The sequence below is a fragment of the Hyla sarda genome, chromosome 3, assembly GCF_029499605.1.
Source record: "Hyla sarda isolate aHylSar1 chromosome 3, aHylSar1.hap1, whole genome shotgun sequence".
Lineage (NCBI taxonomy): Eukaryota > Metazoa > Chordata > Amphibia > Anura > Hylidae > Hyla > Hyla sarda.
This window is the reverse complement of record NC_079191.1, coordinates 142,073,741-142,088,206: the sequence shown is the minus strand read 5'-3', so window position 1 is coordinate 142,088,206 and position 14,466 is coordinate 142,073,741. Positions and strand designations below refer to the sequence as shown.

The 14,466-nt window shown below is 43.2% G+C and overlaps 1 protein-coding gene across 1 annotated transcript in view; it reads right to left on the bottom strand.

The window, feature by feature from the left end:
• Window positions 1-25: 25 nt before the first annotated feature.
• Window positions 26-14,466, bottom strand: part of CLDN11 (claudin 11) — a 45,933-nt gene continuing 31,492 nt past the window's right edge. Inside the window, exon 3 of the mRNA XM_056563197.1 lies at window positions 26-2,248. Within this exon, the coding sequence (XP_056419172.1) occupies window positions 2,013-2,248 (236 nt within the window). The 3' untranslated portion in view covers window positions 26-2,012. The remainder of the gene's footprint in view (window positions 2,249-14,466) is intronic.

The following is a 14,466-nucleotide window of genomic DNA, read 5'->3' as shown; positions in this document are numbered from 1 at the left end:
TACCCTGTCATCATCCCACACCACCCCCTTCATCATCACCGCTTGTCATTGTCTGATTTAACAGTGGTCTTCAACCTGCGGACCTCCAGATGTTCCAAAACTACAACTCCCAGCATGCCCGGACAGCCATCGGCTGTCCGGGAATGCTGGGGATTGTAATTTTGAAACATCTGGAGGTCCGCAGGTTGAAGACCACTGCCCGGGCTTTCGTCATCATCCAGTACCCCCTCCCCCCTTTAGTTTTGTACTCACCTCCGCTCGGCAGGACGTTCGGGTGAGCTGGTCCGGGCCATCTGTGCTGCAAGACCGTCTGGTGGGGAGGGATAGTCGTTCCGGGCTGTTCATCTTCATGGGTGGGCCTCTTCTCCGGGCTTCACGCCCGGCCCCGAAATAATGACGTTGCCTTGACGACGATGCACAGGGACATTCAACGTCAACATCCCTGTGCGTCTTCGTCAAGGCAACAGCAGGTTGAAGACCACTGAGGGCAGAGAGTTCACTTGAGTATAAGCCAAGGGGGGTGTTTTCAGCATGAAAAATCGTGCTGAAAAACTCGGCTTATACTCGAGTATATACGGTACACCTAATGGTCCCTAAAATCTCCCAAGGTGTGCCTTTCAACACTGTTTTAGGGTACGTTCCCACACGGCGTATTTGCTGCGTATTTGCTGCTGCGTATTTTATTTTCCCTCTTGAAGTCAATGGGTAGGAAAATACGCAGCACCAAATACGCAGCAAATACGCAGCAAATACGCAGCAGAATACGCCATGTGGGAATGCACCCTTAGGGTGCGTTCACATGCTCTTTGTTTTTGTGGGTTTTCCGCTGCGTATTTGAAAGGTTGCAGGCTCTACTCGGCTATCCGTGGCAGATTTTCCACCGAGGAATTTACGCCGCGGACAATCTGCTATGGACAGCCGAGAAGAGCCCGCCATTTTCAAATATGCAGCTGAAAACCCGCAAAAACAAAGAGCGTGTGAACGCATCCTTAAGCTATGGAAATAATTTTTTCTACGAAAATTCCCCAACTCTATACATGAATGGAGTGGCATGGCATGAAGTGCTGGCCGACATGCCTACTCCATGCATCTCTATTGGAAAGCCAGAGATACAACGTTCATGTATCTCTGGCTCTCCCATAGAGATACATGGAGTTGGCGTGTTGACCACCCCTCTGTGCTGTGGACAACATGGCTTTTTTCATGCAGAGAAATGGGTTGCCGGAAGGGAAATTGCAGGGGGTCAAAGGTCGAACCCCCTGCGATCGGATACTTATCTCCTATCCCTAGGATACGGGAAAGATCACTGTAAACAAGAGTACTCCTTTAAAATGACATTTTTTTTAAATGTTACGTAAATACTTTCTGTTCTAAAATGTGTTTTGAACAATTAAAATTTTTTTTAAAGAAATCTTATAAATATTGAAAATTCTGTGTTAAAATTGTTTTAAAGAAATGTACATGACTTACATACAGATGTAGCCATGGTGCATTAACCTGACACAGCAATGTGTTGTGTTGGGATATCCTAATGCACCAGGGATGAAGATAAGGCCAGTAATTGAGGAGTAATAAACTTAGGTCTGTGCAACAAGTTAAGATAATTTATCTCATCCTCAGGAGTACAGTACAATATCTTAATGTGCCAGGGACCAACCTGAGGTTATTTTACCCTCAAGTTGGTGTACGAGTGGATTGCGCTACAAGTCCGGTTTTCTAAAGCCCTGATTCACCAGGGATCAATTTGAGGCTGGCTACATCTGTATTAAGTTAAAACATTCTACAAATCATGATTTTTTCTGTTCTAGGCATCCTTTCCTGAGCACCAATAACATTTACATAAGGTAGACAAGAATACAATGAAGACCTGTAAGAAAACAGTACTCAACATTTGTCCACATATCCATGGCACTTAAATTGTAGAACAGCATACATAGACACGTAAAAGGCACATAAGTTATATAAAAAGTCCAAAAATGCTGTACAGTCAACCTGGTCTGATCACTTGATCCTTACACATTGGCACTTTTAGCATGAGTAGGGGAACCGGACCCCTGAGATGAATAATAAAATCGGTTCTCCATAAAAGCTTGAGATTCCCCAGAACAGCAAACAATAACTATTCCACCAAACAAGCAGAACGCTGCCCCAATCCATCCAGCGTACAAGGAATAGCCAAAAGTCACAATGGTTGTTTCTTTGTGTGTAGACACTGGAAACCATATGGTGGCCATGATGGAACTCAATGCTATGAAAAAGAAGACCAAGACAGAACAAAGTTAGTAGAATGATAATGAATGTGTTCATACATGATACAGTACTTTTAAGTAATAGACTAATCTTTTGATAATTTGAATATGTTAAAAAAAAACATACTTTAGGTACAATGTATTCTTTCTTCTTCATTTGGATAAACACTGTCAGAATCAAACAATTTTTATATATCGTACATCTTGGCAAGACATTTACCTTTCTAATATACTTCATTAAAACATGTTATCTCCTTTTTTGATAGAAATTACAGCTTATAAAAAAAGACCACTAGGGGTCCCCATACCATTCAGAACATAATCCTGGCTGGCTGCAGCATCATCTTTGTCTCAGCTAAAGCACCGGCAGTACACATTGGCACTTGCTAGTCCCACCCTCAGTAAGTGAGGGTGGGACTAGCAACCCTCTGTGTTTACTCCTCTCCTATCAGACTCCTGTCTGAAAACAGAGAGGACAGGGTTACAGAGCAGCCTGCAGTGATTGAATGAAGAGACCCAGCACTTCACAGCAGACTCAGGGAGGAAATAAAGGCAGGGTGACACGCATCGGACACGCCACCTCCTGAGCAGTGGATGTCAGAATGAGTGAGCAGCAAACTGACGGGATTTGTGCTCCAAATACAAAAGCTAGAAATTTAAAGAATCTGCATGACCCAGTGAGCAACATTCATGGGCATTTTTTTTACTGTGATAGGTACACTTTAAACAAGCAACCAATCTATTTGATTGGCACTTCCATTAGGCACAGGTCTGCCCGTGTAATACTACCCTTTGTCCGCATTGTAGATGCCCAGGTTTGGCATTTTAATAAAACGGAGGAGCTGACAAGGATCACCCCAATAACTTGTGGTTCAGGCAGCATGAAAGTGATGATAGGTTCCCTTTAATTCAGTGCCTTTATGTGACTGTTATTATGATATGATATCAACAGTAGATTCTGTGTTTCTTTGTGTGACACATTTTTGAGCTTTGTTCATGTCTGTAATGTAAGGAATTACTGAACTAAGGATTTTACATTAATTCACATATATATATATATATATATATATATATATATATATATTAGGGGTGTGAATCGCCAAGAATTTGGCGATTCGATTCGAATCGCGATACCAGTGTGGCGATTCGATATATCGCGATATATCGCGATACCGTCTAGGTGACGATACATCGCGATATATCGCCCACCTGGGAGCATTCATAGATCCCAATAGACGCCGCTGTCAGCTTTGACAGCGGCGATCTAGTACTCCGGTGCTCACTTTTCTCATGTTATCCCGTCCGGGCTGCAAAATAAAATAAAACGCACTTTATCTTACCTGCCAACGAGCCCGCGGAGCTCCGGTACAGGTGTTCGGTCCCCGGGCTGTATTCTTCTTACTTCCTGTTAGTCCGGCACGTCACATGGAGCTTCAGCCTATCACCAGCGGAGGCGGGACATCGCTGCGGCCGGTGATAGGCTGAAGCTCCATGTGACGTGCCGGACTAACAGGAAGTAAGAAGAATACAGCCCGGGGACCCAACACCTGTACCGGAGCTCCGCGGGCTCGTTGGCAGGTAAGAAAAGTGCGTTTTATTAAAAATTCCACATCCCTAAAAGAATCGATTCAAAAATATTTTGAATCGATTCTGTATCGGCAAATGAAAAATCGCGATTATCGCGAGAATCGATTTTTTTCTTACATCCCTAATATATATATATATATGAATTTCATTTTTATAGTATCTTTTTTATAGGTGGTAGAGAAAGAACCGCTTGTAAAATCCATTTTGTTTCATTGCTTTTATAAAAGGTTAGTTATCCTTGTTCTTACAGATGCTTAGACCCACATGCCATAATTCGGAGAACTGATATCTAGTGTATTAAAGGTCAATTGGCAGATGTGCAGAACTGTATTTCAACAGGGATTTCCTACTGGTCATATATGAAGTCTTGACTATTGTTAGAATTGCTTTTAGATCTAGTAAGCCTAATTAAACTTTCATATCGTTGGTTTCCGTAAGGGGTAAGAAATAGGTCATCTATATTCTTTTTTGAGGGCACGAGACAGACTGGATCAAACCAGACAACTGACTTTGATCATAAGAAGGAAAATCGTAATTCAAGCACTGAATACCTAATCTAAATGTTCTATAAACCTCAGGGTATTGAAATACTCACGGTCTTTAAAAGTCAGACATTCAACAGAGAGTTATTTAAATACTAATGCATCTGAGGGGAATGTATTATACTTACTAATACATGTCAAACCAAATCAGCGAACAAATATCAACTGTATTCACACTTGTCTAACAAGGGAACAGAGGTAGTCACTTTACAGTGTCAATAATTTTGGAAAAACACTGGCTTTTCAAGCAAAGTAGAGAATTTATTATAACTGCTATCCATTTATACAAAGGTTTATAGAACCGAAGGGTCTTTTGTTGGGGCTTATAAATTCTTCAAACCATTAACAGTGAGTGATCTGGGTGAAATACATTTGTGATGCACACAGGATTGGGTGGGTATAGTTGGTAGGCAGGTTCTTGTCCACTAGGAGTAACTACCCTTCATGGCCGCAATTTTCCTGCTCATGTGACATATGTAAATGAATCAAACCTGGCTGTACTGTTCACAGAAGGTAGTGTATGTGAGTGGTAAATAAAGTCCAGGAGGCAGGGAGTGGGGGGTTAACAACTTGATAACTTTGCTGTTGCAGTTGCTTGGTGGTGACAACTTGTGTTTATACCCCCCGGTGTAGTCATCAGGGCTTCTCTACTTGTTAGGTTGGGCTAACTAGTGTGGCTAATCTCAGGATATGCAGCGGACTCTCTCTCTCTCTCTCTCTCTCTCTGCCTATCTGTCTGTCTCACTCTCTCTGTCTATCTTTCTGTCTCTCTCTCTCTGTCTTTCCCTCTCTCTGACTCTCTCCCTTTCTCTCTCTGTCTCTCTCTCTCCCAGGACCTCTCGGGACCTCACTCTCTCCATCTCCAGACCTCTCCCTCTCTCTCTCTGGACCTCTCGGGACATCTTTATGTCTCTATCCCTGTGGAGCTGTTCCTCTCTATCCCAGTTTTCCTAGGTAGGCAGCAAACCAACACAATGAGAAGTATTGGTGTACCCACTTAGCAAGCTGTCCCTGAAATCTCATCCACTCTACACTGCAAAGCCTTTATCTAACCTAACTGATACCAACTCTCACAGTTAATAACAGTCCTGTCTAGATTAATAGACATTTCTTACAAGTATGTGGTGGCCCAGTACGGGAGGTGTTACCCCATACCCTTGCTGCCCTGTCAGGCAGCCTCCTGCAGTGTCCCCTGGGCCTCCCTTGCACTTGTTCCCCCATGTACATATGTTTCACCAATTGTTGTATTATAAAATATGTAAACAGCTGTTATAACTGAAGGTTGTCATGTGATTGTTACCCAGGAGGTATCGGTGACCAGATGACCCAAGGGTGGCCTATGGACTCCCTGCTAGTCTCCCCCATATAAGCCCTGGGAGGAGCTAGCTCTCTCTCTCTCTTGCTTCCTACTGAGGTCCAGTGCAGTCGAGTCTAGGTGTGTGTCCAGAGTCATTGGAGGCCTCAAGTCCAGTCTGCAGCCACAAGCCGCTACAAGTAAGCCACAGTCTCAGTATTGTCAGTCACCAGTCAAGTCAGTCACAGTCATCATTTGTCAAGTCAACGTGGCCTGCATTAAATTGACCATATCTACTACAAGTCCCAGCAAGCCCTTAAGGTCTCTGAGTCACTGGTCCCCTCCGTGGGCCCTGTATAGACTTTTCCACCTGTCTAACCTCAGTAAAGCTACCATTGTCCATAACTTGGAGTCGGAGTCATTATTGCCCCCGTGCCTAGCCCAGGATCCAGCTGTATACCTTCGGGTGGTATTGAGGACAAACCACACCCCGGCATCACAAATACAAGGGGTTAATGCCATCTGCCCCTAGGGTAATTCATCTGCCCTGCATTGCACCCCATACCACAAGTATTTCTACTACAGCCCTGTGTAAGGGATCCATCACCATTTTAAATGTGTATAAGTATATTCTTACAGAACAGGCTATGTTACAACAGAATTCATTATAATGAAAGCACAATATGGCTATGTTCATGCATAGTATTTTGCTCAGTATTTTTACCAAAACCAGAACAAGGTTTTGGTTGAAAATATTGAGCAAATTCCTGACCCAAAATACCATGTGTGAACATAGCCTTATGACGTTGTAAAGGCATCATCTCCTATTCACCTTTATTGTAAATGCAATCTCAGGTACAATATTATTTTTTCATATCTTTACTACAATTAGAAGATAATAATGATGACAATTAACATATATTATTGTTATTATAAATAAAAACTGAATGGTACTAACACTTATGTGAGATGCAAGTGCAATAAATTTAGCAATATTACTGTGTGGTGTCCCAGTACTGTATTGCATCCAGTACCTAGTGCAGAGGTCCCCAAAGTCAGAGTAACTACATTCAGGTAGGGTTCCTCAGGTGGGACAGCCCCTAGTCGCCTCTCCTTAATTCTAACTTTCATGTTAATAAATGTATATATTAATAATTATATCTATAATTGTATAGGAATTTATTGGAATGTATAGTACTTACCTTGTTCAGCGTCGCAGGACCTTCGGTCATGTGACCATGCTAGTAACCTCTATGGTATGTTGCAGGACCTTAGGAGGTCCTTGGGTCACATGTTACCCAGACATCTCTGTAATGGTGATTGACATCCGTTTGAACCAATTAGCGTTAATCCAGCCCCTGCCCATCTAAGGGAGCTGCGTCCAATTATCGCTCTCTTGGGTTGCTGCTCTCGTGGATGCCGGACTAACAGGACGGTGTGCTACACAACTTTCAAAGACACGCTAGGCCTCAAAACCTACGGCCTCAGCAGAACCAAAAATCGTGAGTCATACTCTAATTCCTGCTAATACAAGCCTGACTACTGGACCGCAACTAATTCCCCTAAATCCAGTGGAACAGCGCAATAGACTAGAGACTCTTAAAGCTAAAGTCCCGACCATTGCCAATCTCCAAAACAAAGCTGTATTGATGAGAGACTGTTATATTAATGAAGTGTGCAGAAAATCTTCAGTAAAGTTAACGCTGTTTGCAGAAGCTTTCCGGTTGTGGACAATCCATTATTACTCTCTACTAAACTCAGTATCATCTACCTCCCTATCGTTCCTGGGAAGGGCAGCAGTAGGAAAAGCTTTATTGAGGAGCCCTCACCCTGGCGTCACGAATAGCAAGGCTTAACAAGCACCCTTTAATACCAGGACAGCTACACTCCCCATACCCTACACCCCCCAAGCTACCACAATTGTAAAGCAGGATTATGCCAAGGCCAAGATACACCCACTTGGGGAATATTGGACAGATGTTGCATTACATGACACCACTTCCTAATGCTGCTTTTGTAAAGAATTATAAGCTTTTCGTGAATCTGCCTAGACCTGATTTTTTCTTAAATAAATCTTATTTAAAGTATCTCACAGTAAACATTTTCTGGAGCATTCAAAGTGATTCACCTATGTCCTTCCTAAGCATTTGCTGCTCTGACTCCATGATTGGAGCCTTCACTAGATGTAACACCTATTTGTCATAAATCAAGGACAGCGCTTTCAAGAACCCAGACACAAAAGTAACAAGACGTAAACTTGCTTGTTTCGTGAACATCAGCTTGTTATGATGAAAGCATCATTGTGTTGTGCTTGTTGTTATCAGGGCTGTATATCCACCACTGAAAGCAATGACTATAGATTCCATTCAAAATGCCAGACAGGATAGCACAACATACAGCTCTATTTTGTAGTAAAAGCGATCTGTTGCCACCATTTTCTGCTGTATTGCTTCTATGATAGAGCAAAGTGATGGAACCAAAGACAGTTGTATGTAGCCTTATGAATAAATTACAATAATCTACTGAGGTGCAGTTCTGTTTTTGTGGAGTTTCACATGTTGCAGTCATGGGCATTACCTTAGCTGTAGCTGCCATAGCTGCTGTTGGGTCATAAGAGAGCCCATTTGGGTGCCCAAATGTTCTATCTACTGTCCAGCTCTATTATGTGGCTTGTCCTTTGTGGAGAAGATCTTACACATATGACACTGCTATCCATTCTGCGCTGCTGAGACCCCCTGCGATCTCCCTGCAGCACCCGCATTCTATGCGGGTGCTGAATCTCCAGTTTTGGAAACCTCTGGATTTCCGGACTGGGGACGTGACGTCCCGCCACGCCCCCTCCATTCATGTCTATGGGAGACATGAATAGAGGGGGCGTGACATGACGTCACATCCCCAGTCGCGGAAACTCAGAGGTTTCCAAAACTGGAGATTCATCTGTAGGGAGATCGCGGGGGGTCTCAGCAGCGGGCCCCCCTCAATCAGACATCTTATCCCCTATTCTTTGGATAGGGGATAAAATGTTTTTGCCCGGAATACCCCTTTAACCTCTAAGGCTCTATGCATGTGAAATGGTCTAGTTTCAAATGTACATCAAAGCTATATAGATATAGGGGGAGATTTCTCAAAACCTGTGCAGAGGAAGAGTGGTGCAGTTGCCCATAGCAACCAATCAGATTGCTTCTTTCATTTTCCACAGGCCTCTAAAGAGGCCTGTGGAAAATGAAAGAAGCAATCTGATTGGTTGCTATGGGCAACTGCACCACTCTTCCTCTGCACAGGTTTTGAGAAATCTCCCCCATAGAGTTTAATGACTACATCTAAAGATGATGGACTCAATTCGTCGGGTTCAAAATGAGCATTTTGGTGAATGAGCATTATTTTAAAGATTTGTATGTTAAATGTAATGTAAAGCCTATTTTTCTGCAATGCCTTCTGTTCAAGATAGAGCTGCAACAACTTTCAGACCGACTAATAGTGAAGAGGTGAATTTACAGGCTCCAGGGACATGGTAACCTATTCAGACAGTATCAATTCTACGTCAGCGCTGTATGTGACTCACAGATGAATCATTCTGTAAATTGTCTTGGACATTACTCATCTGTTTCCCAAACCTATCAGCAAACATAGGCGCTGCTTAGCGGATGGATAGTCAGAAACAGACACACAAGTCACAGCAACAGCCAAATAAGAGCTTTCAATGTATTTGGATAGGTATTTATTCCTAACTCTGTACTAAATGGAAGAAAAGGCTGTGCTCTTTTTTGAGGATTTTTCATCTTTTCTTGCCATGCTTGAGTGAACTGTAGTCAGTTATACTGAAAATTGATGGGTTTTTGAGATGATGAAGTAGATAATGATATTAACAGAGGACTGACTGGTGCAGCCGTGGAGAAGATGAATCTATTGTTTAGTGAGTAGCTCACATACATTATGTGATAGCCTGGGGGAGTAGAGTATATGGGGTGTAGCTGTGCGGTGACTAAAGGGTGTCTGGTTAACCCTTTCTATTCGTGATGCCAGGATGAGGGCTCCTCTGTAATGCTTGTCCTACCGCCACCCTTCCCAAGAGCGATAGTGAGGTATAGAATAATTGAATGTCCACAACCGGAGAGTTTGCTGAAAACAGTTGGAACTTTACTGAAGATTTTATGCAAGCTTCACAACAGGAACAGTCTCTATACAGGCAAAGTCTCTTGGAGATTGACAAAGGTTGGGATCTTAAGCTTATAGAGTCCATAGACTGATATGTGCTGTTCCACTGGATTTAGGGGATTTAGTTGCAGCAGTCCAGTAGTCACGCTAGCTTTAGCGGGGATTTAGTTTAGAACTCACGGTTTATTTTAGGCTGAGGCCGGTAGGTTTTCTGGCCTAGCTTGTCTTTGAAAGTTGCGCAGATCCGTTCTGCTAGTCCGGCATCCACGAGAGCAGCAACCCAAGAGATCGATCATTGGCAAAAGCTCCCTTATATGGGCAGGGGCTGGACTAGAGCTAATTGGTCCAATACTTCGGTCAATCACCTTTACATAGGATTATGGGTAGCATGTGACCCAAGGACCTCCAAAGGTCCTCTAACATTCCATAGAGGAATTAACATAGTCACATGACCGAAGGTCCTGCAACACTAACAAGGTAAGCATACTGTACATTATATTAAATGTACACATTGTTATTAAATATGTACATGTAAACTTCACAGAATTAGAATAGAGGAGAGGCGACTAGGGGCTGACCCACCTGGGGGACCCTACCTGAGCGTAGTTACTCTGACTTTGGGGACCACCATACAAGGTACGGTATGCAATACGTTACCGGGACACCACAATTGTTTAGTGAGTAGGACACATAGCAACAAGTAAATTATAAGCACTGTCAATATGATTATTGTCTGACTATAAACCATGGCTGTTTAATACAATATTACATTTCTCTTAAAATAACCCTGAACCCAGACATGTCAAAAGTTTAGATTGCATCAGGTCTCACTCACACTGAGATTCGCTGCAATTGTGAGTTCCAACAGGGTGAAGTGCGTGGCCTTACTATCCGGCTGTCACTTAAACCTGTCTCTTTACTGCATGCGTCTATAGAGTAAAAGTGTTGGACGAAGCAGCTAGTTGGGGAGTGAAGAGCAATGCCACGATTTTCACAGGATTATAACTCACTATTTCACAGTCTCAGGAGTAAGTCCCAGTGCAATCTAAACTTTTGGCATGTCTGGATTCAGAATGCCTGGATAACATCCATAAAATAAACAGATAATACAAACAATATATGATAATAATGCCTTTTTTGCATGTTTTATGGATGTATCTATAATACAGAGGCAGCATAGTCTTTTTGTGACGTCACTTGATGTAGTTTTTTTGTGTGTTTTCCTGGTCACTTTTCCTGATAAATGAGGGAGATTCAACAAAACTTGTGCAGAGGAAAAATTAACCAGTTGCCCATAGCAACCAATTAGCTTGTTTCTTTCATTTTTAAAAAGGACACTGAAAAATAAAATAAGCAATCTGATTGGTTGCTATGGGCAATTGGTAAACTTTTCCTCTACACAAGTCTTGATGAATCTCCCCCTTCCTGAATCGGCCATCGATTTAGTTAGTCTGGCAAAGGTCATTCTGCTTTCAAAATTTTCAGATTTCCTATAAAGTTTGGAATGAGACTCTGTCTCATTCTAGACTGTTTGGAATCAAAACACCCCTGTGGAGCTGTCCCTTTCTATGCTCATTGCCATCTATCCCTCTATTCCTTTATCTGGGTAGGCAGCAAACCAACACATTCAGGCATGAGAAGTATTGGTGTACCCACTTAGCAAGCTGTCCCTGAAATCTCATCCACTCTACACTGCAAAGCCTTTATATAATCTAAATGATACCAACTCTCACGCTTAATAACAGTCCTGTCTAGACTAATAGACTTTATCTACACATATTTCTATTACAGCCCTGTGTAAGGGATCCATCACCATTTTTAATGTGTATAAGTATATTCTTATAGAACAGGCTATGTAACAACAGAATCCCTTATAATGAAAACACAATATGGCTATGCTCACGTATAGTATTTTGGTCAGTATTTTGCTCAATATTTTTGGGAATTGTAGTTATGCAACAGCTGAAGGTTCACAGTTTGGAGACCACTGTATTAGATTGTATCAAATAGAGTACAAATTTTAAATGCGTATTGTTTTTAATGGCCCTGTCTTGTATATCTTTTTGATATTTCTTAGCAATCATCTTTATTACAATCTATACCATCTTTATTGTCATCTATATTGACTGCATCATTCAAGTGACAGTAGGGAATCTCAGCTTGGCTTGGAACACACGTCCTGTATCCCAAAAAAGTAATCTATGAGTTAATTATAACCACAAGGGAATAGATGTGACCTATGATGGTGCAAGAAATATAATAGCACCACTGGTGAGCTCTTTCCACAGCAGAGCTACCTTCTGGAGACGAATACTGCAAGAAATATCAATGATATTGGACCATATGGTGCTCAGTAGGCAGGAATATTGTGTTAAAGTGAGTACTGCAGGGTTTGGGGATGAGTTAAAGAAATGACTGTAGATTTAGCAAACAAGATTTAGAATTTTTACACATGAACTGGATTGCATAACATTATTTTCATGGGCTTCTCCTCCTCAGTATTATATTCACAGTGTTTAAATATGGAATCAAAGGCGAATGACCAGGGAGTCAGGAGTTTGTCTGGCGCAGAGAGGAACCATCAGACAGCCAAGTAAAATCAATGGATTTATTAGATGCAACGCGTTTCGCTGCGCATGCGCAGCTTCATCAGGCATGACAAGGGGAGGCTGGTAATTATAATTATATTATATATATTTATATATATGTTTATAGGATTGCATTGTGCTTTCATATTGCTGTCTTATTACTATTTTTGTGATTTCTGTTTATATGTATTTATATATCTTTTTCATATATTGTCATATGGAGATGTAACTCTATGTAACAACTCTTTTCAAAAAGCACTCTAATGGTTAATTCCTGGAGGTATATATACCTGTTACCAGCCTCCCCTTGTCATGCCTGATGAAGCTGCGCATGCGCAGCGAAACGCGTTGCATCTAATAAATCCATTGATTTTACTTGGCTGTCTGATGGTTCCTCTCTGCGCCAGACAAACTCCTGACTCCCTGGTCATTCGCCTTTGATTCCACACCTATCCAGGAGGGCTGCAGTGGACCTGCCTTCATATCTCTTCTGCTCCTAACCTTGTTGTGTGTGGGCGCACAACCAACTTTGGTAAGCGGCTTGGGAATCACTTTCCCCTACCCCCACCTGCAAGATCTACTGATCCCGCACATGAGGCGCCTTCCTTCCATTCTCTAGTGTTTAAATATGATCAACCTTGGTATGGTAATCTCCAATAAATCCATGCTGTTTGTTAAAGGGGCTGTACCACAAATTATATTCATTTGTAAACACTACATTTGAAATGTTTTTCTCTCAAGATTTTAATCTTATTATACCACCATAGTACCAAACATCTCCTTACTATAGTGAGTGTTTAGGCGGACATGAATGTGCTATTTCACTGCTCCTTTTGTCTCATTGCCGGGTTTCCTCGGTGTGGAGGGATGTAATACAGTCCAAAACATAAGGTCTCAATAACAGGGTTCTGTGCACTGAGGAAAAGCAGGACTCTGTGCAGTGAGGACAAGCAGGGCTCTGTGCACTGAGGACAAGCAGGGTTCTGTGCACTGAGGACAAGCAGAGCTCTGTACGCTGAGGACAAGCAGGGCTCTGTACACTGAGGACAAGCAGGGCTCTGTACACTGAGGACAAGCAGGGCTATGTACACTGAGGACAAGCAGGGCTCTGTGCAGTGAGGACAAGCAGGTCTCTGTGCAGTGAGGACAAGCAGGGCTCTGAGCAGTAAGGACAAGCAGGGCTCTGTGCAGTGAGGACAAGCAGGGCTCTGTGCAGTGAGGACAAGAAGGGCTCTGTGCAGTGAGGACAAGCAGGGCTCTGTGCACTGAGGACAAGAAGGGCTGTGTGCACTGAGGACAAGCAGGACTCTGTGCAAAGAGGACAAGCAGGGCTCTGTACACTGAGGACAAGCAGGGCTCTGTGCAATGAGGACAAGCAGGGCTCTGTGCAATGAGGACAAGCAGGGCTCTGAGCAGTAAGGACAAGCAGGGCTCTGTGCAGTGAGGACAAGCAGGGCTCTGTGCAGTGAGGACAAGAAGGGCTCTGTGCAGTGAGGACAAGCAGGGCTCTGTGCACTGAGGACAAGAAGGGCTCTGTGCAATGAGAACAAGTAGGGCTCTGTACACTGAGGACAAGCAGGGCTGTGTGCAGTGAGGACAAGCAGGGCTCTGTGCAATGAGGACAAGCAGGGCTCTGTACATTGAGGAAAAGCAGGGCTCTGTGCACTGAGGACAAGCAGGGCTCTGTGTACTGAGGACAAGCAGGGCTCTGTACACCGAGGACAAGCAGGGCTCTGTGCAATGAGGACAAGCAGGGCTCTGTACACTGAGGACAAGCAGGGCTCTGTACACTGTGGACAAGCAGGGCTCTGTGCACTGAGGACAAGCAGGTGCTCTGCACACTGAGGACAAGCAGGACTCTGTACACTGAGGATAAGCAGGGCTCTGTGCAGTGAGGACAAGCAGGGCTCTGTACACTGAGGACAAGCAGGGCTCTGTACACTGAGAACAAGCAGGGCTCTGTGCAGTGGGGACAAGCAGGGCTCTGTGGAGTGGGGAAAAGCAGGGCTCTGTACACTGAGGACAAGCAGGGCTCTGTACACTGAGGACAA